The sequence below is a fragment of the Palaemon carinicauda genome, chromosome 26 (genome assembly GCF_036898095.1).
Source record: "Palaemon carinicauda isolate YSFRI2023 chromosome 26, ASM3689809v2, whole genome shotgun sequence".
Classification (NCBI taxonomy): Eukaryota; Metazoa; Arthropoda; class Malacostraca; order Decapoda; family Palaemonidae; genus Palaemon; species Palaemon carinicauda.
This window is the reverse complement of record NC_090750.1, coordinates 67,517,998-67,527,997: the sequence shown is the minus strand read 5'-3', so window position 1 is coordinate 67,527,997 and position 10,000 is coordinate 67,517,998. Positions and strand designations below refer to the sequence as shown.

Below are 10,000 nucleotides of genomic sequence, written 5' to 3'. Positions count from 1 at the left end.
TTGTGTGTGTGTGTGTGTATGTGTCTTTCGTAAAAAAATTATCATCATACTAATTCACAAAAAAAAGGACACACAGAAGACCCGAAAATTTACCACCCAATAAGTTTACTCACCGTAATATATAAAATATTTACAAAGATCATAGGCCGAATAGAAAGACATGTAGACTTTAATCAACCAAGAAAGCAGGTAGGCTTTAGAAGTGGGTATTCAACAACTGACCCTATTCATGTAATTGATCAGCTAATGGAAAAATCAATGGAGTATGACAAACCACTGTGTATGTCAGTTATAGACTACGAGAAAGCTTTTGATTCAGTCAAAACATCAACAGTAATGAAAGTTCTTCATAAACAAGGAATAGAAGAATTGTATGTTAGAACATTTGAATATATCTATAGAAAAAGTACAGGAATCCTAAAATAACATATAGTGAAAAATTCCAATTGAGGAAAGAGTTAGACTAGGAGACCCGATCTCTCCTGAACTATTCACAGGCTATTTAGAAACAATTTTAAGGATTTAGATTGGGAAAATATAGCAATTAATAATAATGGGGAATACTTTAATAACTTTAGATTTTCTCATGACATAGTTGTGTTTAGTGAATCATTAGAGGAATAACAATAGATGATGGAAGATTTGATTAGAGAAAGCAGAAATGTAGGTCAGAAAATGAATATGAGTAAAACTAACGTTATGTTTAATGAAAATGAAGAGACAACAAATAATAGTTATGAACGATCTTCTAGAGATTGGTAATGAGTATATATATTTAGGACGGACAGTAAGTGTTTCCTCAGAACACAGGACCGAAATTAAAAGGATAAGTATGGGATGGAGAGCATTTGGTTAAACAAAATGAGATTATGAAAATCTGAAATACCACTTTCTCTAAAAAGAAAATTATTTCATGAAATGGTCCTACCAGTATTAACTTACACATCTAAAACTTAGAGCCTCAGTAAAGTCTTAAAACATAAGCTAGTTACAACTCGAATCGCTATGGATAAAATAATGATGGGATTAACACTAAGAAACAGAAATAAGAGCAACATGGATACAAGAGCAAACTAAAGTAGAGGATATTCTAATAATTTGGTAGAAAAAGAAATGGACAGGACATACAATGTGAATGACATACTATAGATGGGCACTAAGAAAAAGAAGCAGAGGAAGAGAAGATGATGGATCGACAGGCTAAGAAAGTTTGCGTACTTGGACAGGCACAGAAAGACCATTAACAGACGCAAGTGGAGGGACATGTCTGAGGCCGAATATCCACATAAGATACCTTAAAAAGGTCACTGATTTTACTCAAGCCATTGTTTTGAAACACGTGCAGTATGTAGTCTTTTCCTTGATGAACGCTATGCTTTTTGTCCAGTGTAATTCCTATTGGCATAAATCTCTCTCTCTCTCTCTCTCTCTCTCTCTCTCTCTCTCTCTCTCTCTCTCTCTCTCTCTCTCTCTCAGTCACTTTTAGCAATATCCTTCAATTCCTCGCTACATACATGTGATATTTTGCATTTGCAAACTTTGAAGGATTATAACATTTCAGATATCATCATTTCAGTAGTTTTGTATATGAATATTTGGTTCTCTATTATTAGTTTACATTTGGTTCGGAATAATATTCCTGATAAATAAATTCTATAACAAGCATACCCTTTAATAAGTTTATATTCACTTGCAGTCTTACATAACAGTCACTATACTTTGTGTATTTTTAAATTATTACCCTTGATATTGGTTCGAAATTTATATTTTTTTTTAAGTATGAAAAACCGCATATCTGTATGCAATAGTTCATCTGAATACCACATTTTAATAGATAAATTGAAAAGTTAAATTACCCTGTACATGAAAGGACTAACATGAATATGGTCGAGCAATATTTTGTTCAGTCTCATATATGTATGAATGTATTTATGTGTAATATTCATGTACATGTTTCGGTCATTTCGCAAAAAAAAAAAAAAAAAAAAGGACCGGCTAGTATGCAAAAAGACCAAATTCGTGGTCACATTGCAAAATTACCTAAATATCTAGACATTCTACAAAAGGACCAAGATTTTGTTCAATTTACAAAATCATTGGTATCATCGTTGGTCAGCTTACAAAATTGTTCAAACAGCCAGATAAGAAAACAAATGAAAAAACAGTAGAAGATAGTAAACATAGAAAGAAATAAGCTTTTTCATTCTTAGAAAATACATATCTCAAGCACATAAAAACTTGAGAAGTTTTAGCATGTAGCTAATTGAAAGAAAGGCCAGTAAATGGTAAACATGGTAAACGTAATTGAACATAAAGTACATTAAAGAAATTACATTAAAAATACATCAAACTTTAAAAAGTTTGTTTATTCATTCCCAATATATCAATCAAATGATCGATCAGAAAAGTCAAGAGGCGTTAGAGCATATAACTTTTTATGGCATGTTGAGTTTTCTTTGTTTTGTGCCTGATATTTACAGAAAGATTTATCTTGATTTAATTTTGCTACAGATGTTCATTGAAGTTAGACACATCCGTCCAATTAATAATTCATCTATACATTCCCTAAACACTTACATTTCCATATTCTCCCTATTTTTATAAGTGTTATAAAGAATTAGATATTAAATTTTCTTTTATCAAATTTATTAGCCAGGTTTAAGCTGATGAATGTTACTCTCGGCTAATAAAGAATAGACGTTTATCATTTGCTTGCATTTTTTACAATTTCCTATTTCTTAAAACTTTTGAAGTTTTGATGTACTTGAAATGTGTATTTTCTAAGAATGAATTTTTTTTTTTTTTTAATTACCTTCTATCGTTTCCTCGCGTTTTTTTTTTTTTTTTTTTTCATCTGGCTGTTTCTTGTTTAGACATTTTGTAAATTGACCAAAACCTTGGTCTTTTTGGAAAATTTTGAGATATTTACGCCATTCTGCACTGTGACCATGAATTTCATCATTTTGCACAATGGCCGGACATTTTATAGAATATATATATATATATATATATATATATATATATATATATATATATATATATAATATATATATATATATATATATAATATATATATGTATATATATAATATATATATATATAATATATATATATATATAATATATATATATATATATATATATATATATATATATATATATATATATGTATATATATATATATATATATATATATATATATATATATGTATATATATATATATAAATGCCTTTGTATATATAAAATATATTTAAATTTCATGGCAGACTTATGATGTGAATTTATTTAAATTGAGTATAAAATAATGGCTATAAGTACAAAAGGAATTAACTATTCTTTACTTACTAGAATAATAACTTATTACACAAGGTTCTGTGCACGGCTCTTTATTTCCAAAGTGGTAAGGAAAACCCCCAACAAACTGTTGCATCATTTAAAGACACAATTGTTCTATTTGCATTTGAATAAAAGTTCACCTTCGCCCTTTCCCATATTCAATCATAAGTAATCCGGTCCCTGTAGACTTGTAGAAAGAGATTATTTTTTCAATTATCGGATAGATCTTCTTGATAAATATAAGCAAGTGACTTTTTTAAGTCTTCACAACTTAAAGATGTACATGCCGTAGTACATACATACATATTCCAAGGCACTTCCCCCAATTTTGGGGGGTAGCCGACATCAACAAAGAAACAAAAACAAAAAGGGGACCTCTACTCTCTACGTTCCTCGTAGTATTATGGTAAATTTGTTTTGCGAAAATAAGCCCTGAATTGGATCTTATCATAAATAGCAATGGGAAAAGGAAACGAGTCATTAGATATTATACTCTGTAAGGTTCTTTTATAATTATATGTTCAATGCCCTCAGTACCTATTGTGTAAATGGTAATACCTATTGCGCACTTGTTTAATACCCATGTTTCTTGACACCTGATATTTTACTAGGAAGCTCCAACTAAAATTGCAAATTGTTAGCTATTATGAAATTGCATAATATAATAAAGAGTATTTGCCATACATACTTATTTTCATATGAAAGAAGTAGACTTGAAGAATAATTCTGTGATTATTATTATTATTATTATTATTATTATTATTATTATTATTATTATCACTATCATTATCATTATCGTTGTCGTTGTCGTTGTCGTTGTTGTTGTTGTTGTTGTTGTTGTTATTAGAGATCTACACGCATTATATTTGGAATGGTCAAATATCCCATTAACGTATTAAAGCAATATTCCAGAGCATAGAATAACTGTATAAAACAAACCTATATAAAGTAGACCAAAATACTGATGTTAATGGACAATAAATCTTATTAAAACAAATGAAATAATTGGCATTACCTCAAAATGGATAACACACCATATATGATATCATGATGCCTCAAAAGGCTATTGGGTGTCACCGAATAAAATTATATGACTACTCCAAATGGTAGGTACAAATAACTGAATTTTCATATAGACAAATAATGATTTTACTGTTTCCGTGATAATAAGCGAAAACGATATTTTGACCAAATTTCTGAAATGTTGTATATCTGATAATAAAGGGTTCTGATGATTTTATTAGAGAGGGTTTAATACTCTTGTCTAGAAGCAATATCACTGCGTATAAGAGTTACCGTAAAGAGAATTCATAACTTAGATTCCTAGTCCTGAATCTTTAAATAAAAGGTGTAAATATTTGTGATAGTTTTTGAAACAAATAAACAACCGCCAAAGTAACCAAGGAAAGGAATTGTAAATTCTAGCGTAGTAAATGTGTAAATGCTTGTCTGGCCTTTAGTGACCTGGCTGCCTGATAGCACTCAATTTCTTGCTTAATAGATGAGTGAACATATACATCACCTGAATCTCTAAATAAAAGGTGTAAATATTTGTGATAGTTTTTGAAACAAATAAACAACCGCCAAAGTAACCAGGGAAGGAATTGTAAATTCTAGCGTAGTAAATGTGAAATTGCTTGTCAGGCCTTTAGTGACCTGGCTGCCTTATAGCACTCAATTTCTTGCTTAATAGATGAGTGAACATATACATCACCTGATAAATGGAAACAGGAATTCGTTATGAATCAAAAGATATAGAATATGAAAAGATAGGAGAGTATGGCTGCTGATAAGACAAAGTGTATATGAAAAAGTATTTAAAAGTAATCCCAGTTTATGAAAAGGGCGTTCAATTGCGTAACAAGAAGATTCTCTTAAGTTTCAAGTGCTTGAGTGAAGGAAAAACATTGAAATACCAAAAACAATTAATCCACAAATAGTATATAGAAATGAATAACTTGCCATGAAAAAAGTATGGAATTTTCTGAAATCTGAAGTCTTATCGAGGAATCTGTTGAACATCAATGCAATTGGAATCCAGTTTTAGAATAGAAAGATTAGCAACTGAGCTTTGAAACCAAATGGGTCATACAACTAGAAAAGAAAAAAAGTTATACTCTTAAGACAGTCTAAATCATAAAGTGGCTAGTATGACTGAAAGCATAGAAGGATTTTTACACTAGAAAGAGAGCATACTATAAGAAATGAATCTTTCTTTTTATATAAAATTAAGACTAAAATTACCGAGAAATAACTCATATATATGAAACACTGATAAAATGTGGAATTAGTAGGCATTTAGAGGCCTCCATTTCTAAATCTGTTAAAGCTTCTAGAATCTATTTTTATTGAGAGAGAAATTAATCGATCCTTTTAACCAAAATATGATTACTGTTAGATTTCAGAGCCAATAGCTATTTAGCGACAATTTATTTCTATCCAATTACCTATTTCGTGGGATGGGTATTGACTTCTTCAGGCGTATTTATATGAAAGTGATATTTGGGTCGTTTGAGTGTTCCTTGTAAATGATGGTGTATAAGAAATATGAAGTTTTTGGTACCTACACATTTTAAAACAAAAAAATGCAACGCAATCTATTAGAAAAATAAATGTCATTTCTAACAATACTCCACTGAAATATACTTTTCCATTTTTTTGTATTTTTTTTAACTACGACCGTAGTTCATTAATTTCCATTAATATCAACTAAAACAAGCTTAAACGTCCTTCTATTAACTCTTATAATCCAAAACCTGACGAAAAGATATTTTTTTTCCATATCTATGTTCTCTTAAATTTTCGAATGATAACAGCTCAAAATTATTTTTCACAGAGAACCGGGTCCTTATGTTCCATCACGTATTGCCGAAAGGAGATCACAAGACGTTATATGTTGGAGATATAGCGGTAAGTAGATGAGATTATTCTTTTCCATAGGGTCTGTGGACATTAGTAGAATGAATAAGGTATATACAATCACGAACGCAGGTGCTCACAAACAAATGCATGTAAACTAAGACACACAGACTTTTATATATATATATATATATATATATATATATATATATATATATATATTTATATATATATATATACATATATATATATTATATATATATATATGTATATATATATATATATATATATATATTTATATATATATGTATATATGTATATATATGTATAAGTATATATATGTGTATATATGTATATACAGTATATATGTGTGTATATATATGTATATATATATATATATATATATATATATATATATATATCCTGATCAAAAAATCTAAAAACACGATTCTAAACGTGAGGTAGGAAAAAAGAATATACTTTCCGCCCTTTTTGCTCAGCTTCGTACAAAAAAGAAAAAAAAAGAGACAAAGCAAATATGTCCATAGGAAAATCATTTCTGGTGAATGCACCACAAAGTATTTTCCAAATGCATTATTGTCATTGGTTCTTTTTTTTTCCTATTCGGTTCAGCAGATTTGGCTGGAAAAGCAAAAGTAAACAATTGAATTCCATTGTTCCCTTCATAAACATCATCACGGGAGCCATACGTGCCGCCGTTGTAGTTTTGTAGATGAATTTAACAGCTTTGGTTATGGATTTCCAAGTGTCTATTTTCTATGGAAAATGTAAATAAAAAAAGACCTTCCATACATTTTTCAAATAAAGTTACTGCTATTAAAAAAATTCTGAAACTTTAGCAAATATTTTCTATGGAAAATGTAAATAAAAAAAGACCTTCCATACATTTTTCAAATAAAGTTACTGCTATTAAAAAAATTCTGAAACTTTAGCAAATATTTTCTATGGAAAATGTAAATAAAAAAAAAAAGACCTTCCATACATTTTTCAAATAAAGTTACTGCTATTAAAAAAATTCTGAAACTTTAGCAAATATTTTCTATGGAAAATGTAAATAAAAAAAGACCTTCCATACATTTTTCAAATAAAGTTACTGCTATTAAAAAAATTCTGAAACTTTAGCAAATATTTTCTATGGAAAATGTAAATAAAAAAAGACCTTCCATACATTTTTCAAATAAAGTTACTGCTATTAAAAAAATTCTGAAACTTTAGCAAATATTTTCTATGGAAAATGTAAATAAAAAAAGACCTTCCATACATTTTTCAAATAAAGTTACTGCTATTAAAAAAATTCTGAAACTTTAGCAAATATTTTCTATGGAAAATGTAAATAAAAAAAAGGCCCTCTGTACATTTTTCAAATAAAGTTACTGCTATTAAAAAAATTCTGAAACTTTAGCAAATATTTTCTATGGAAAATGTAAATAAAAAAAAGGCCCTCTATACATTTTTCAAATAAAGTTACTGCTATTAAAAAAATTCTGAAACTTTAGTAAATATTTTCTATGGAAAATGTAAATAAAAAAAGGCCCTCTATACATTTTTCAAATAAAGTTACTGCTATTAAAAAAATTCTGAAACTTTAGCAAATATTTTCTATTAAAAATTCTGAAAATTTATCAAATATTTTCTATTGAAAAAATTCTGAAATTAAGCAAGTATTTCCAAAAGTCTAATACATAAAGCACAGTCAAGCTTATTCTACTTAGTCATATAAGACTAATCACCTAATACATTTAATGAATATCAAATCTCTATTAAAAAGGTAAGAAGAATTACCTTTATGGGATTAGCAGGTAGTAAATCCACATCTATGTGAAATATTTCGTATTTTTCGTTTCTAATAAACTAAAGTATAATTCTGAAGTGGAAAAGGATTCAATACCATTTCATGGACTTCCGCGTTTTATATTTATCACATTTTGAAAATGTTAATAGTGAAGAATTGGCCATATTTTATTCACTATCAATTACGCCATGTCTTGCTAATTTACGCTAAAGTTTAGTACAATTACTAGATAGGATCTTTTTGATAAAGGAAACAAAATATCGGAAAGGACAAATATCCTTTAACCTTTGTCGCCTGAGAATTGACCATAAACTTGTAACACATGCGATTTTATGAACCGGTCAGCTTTTCCTTTAAAAAAGAAAAAAGGAAAAAACTGGCTCACTTGCCCGGAAAGAATTTCGCGTTGAGAGTCTTCGGGTGAAAAGGCACTTACTTTGTTCAGTGCACCAACAGTTTAATTTTCTATTTGAAAGCAATTGAAGTAATTGTACACATGCGATTTTATGAACCGGTCAGCTTTTCCTTTAAAAAAGAGAAAAGGAAAAAAACTGGCTCACTTGCCCGGAAAGAATTTCGCTTTGAGAGTCTTCGGGTGAAAAGGCACTTACTTTGTTCAGTGCACCAACAGTTTAATTTTCCATTTGAAATCAATTGAAGTAATTGAGAGAGCGTGAAATGATTATTGAATAGAAAACTTTAGAAATATTTTTGGTGGAATGTTTTCAATATTAAAATGCTCTAGGAGTGAAGGTTATGCGTGAGTTTTCATTTTTAATCGACTTGAAAATGCGATTTGATGATAAATACATTTGACCAGAGGTCAGGATGCTTACTTCAAAGTACTCTAACGTAAAGTTATTGAAAAAATTGTAGAAATTCATTATTTTAATAATATGGATGTGTATATACTCTATATTTAATATTGCCCTCAATAAACACTGCTCATAAGTTTGAATATGAATGACGTTTTCCTGCAAAAGAATTCATGAAAATATGAATGGATTATTTAGGTACGTTTTCAGGACTGCTTTAAGAAAAAAGTAAAGAAATAATTTCACATGAATAACAGCAATTAATATAACTGAACATATACTTTTACAGTAATGACTGGTTAAAATTGTTAAAAAGAGAATCACACCCACGGATACACAAACACACACACACACTAAAATATATGTATGTATGTATATATATATATATATATATATATATATATATATATATATATATATACATATATATATATGTATATATATACATATATATATACATATATATATATATATTTATATGTATATATATATATATATATATATATATATATATATATATATATGATAAATTTTGCACATTTTTACGTGTTTTTCATATTCAAATAAGCCATATATATTTTTGATACATTAATGTCTGGATTCTCTTAACGACCTCGGGATCAGAGCCCCAGGCGAAATCACACAAAGACAAGAGCTTGGCTCCGGCCGGGAATCGAACCCTTGTCGGCAAGCTTGTACAGACAGTGACTAACCCACTTGGGTTAGTCACTGTCTGGGGCTCTGATCCCGAGGTCGTTAAGAGAATCCAGACATTAATGTATCAAAAATATATATGGCTTATTTGAATATATATATATATATATATATATATATATATATATATATGTAATTTTATCAATTATTTAAACATCTTGTTTCCTATTCTATAACTCCCGATATCATTTTATGCTTACCTTTATATTCTGGAGTATATAAATAATTTTCCGGCCTTAAGCTTTTTCAACGAAGAACTAAAAACCCTCGAAGGTTATGAAATGAAATGTCAAAAAAAAAAAAAGTAAATTTTCAACTGCATCTTTTTTCATAATGGTATGAATGGTAAGTTTCTATTAAACTTCGGCCATTATTAAAAAAGTTTTTGCTTCTCTTTAATTGTTTAATGCTTGGGAAAAACCATTACGAAGTATAATAAACTGTGAATAAAACCGTTGATGAA

The 10,000-nt window shown here is 28.6% G+C and overlaps 1 protein-coding gene across 3 annotated transcripts in view; it reads left to right on the top strand.

The window, feature by feature from the left end:
* Positions 1–10,000, top strand: part of LOC137620214 (protein amalgam-like) — a 122,849-nt gene that overhangs the window by 66,979 nt on the left and 45,870 nt on the right. For all 3 annotated transcript variants that reach the window (XM_068350453.1, XM_068350452.1, XM_068350451.1), the window contains one exon: positions 6,173–6,246. In XM_068350453.1, coding sequence (XP_068206554.1) covers positions 6,187–6,246 — 60 coding nt within the window. In that variant the 5' untranslated portion in view covers positions 6,173–6,186. The remainder of the gene's footprint in view (positions 1–6,172; positions 6,247–10,000) is intronic.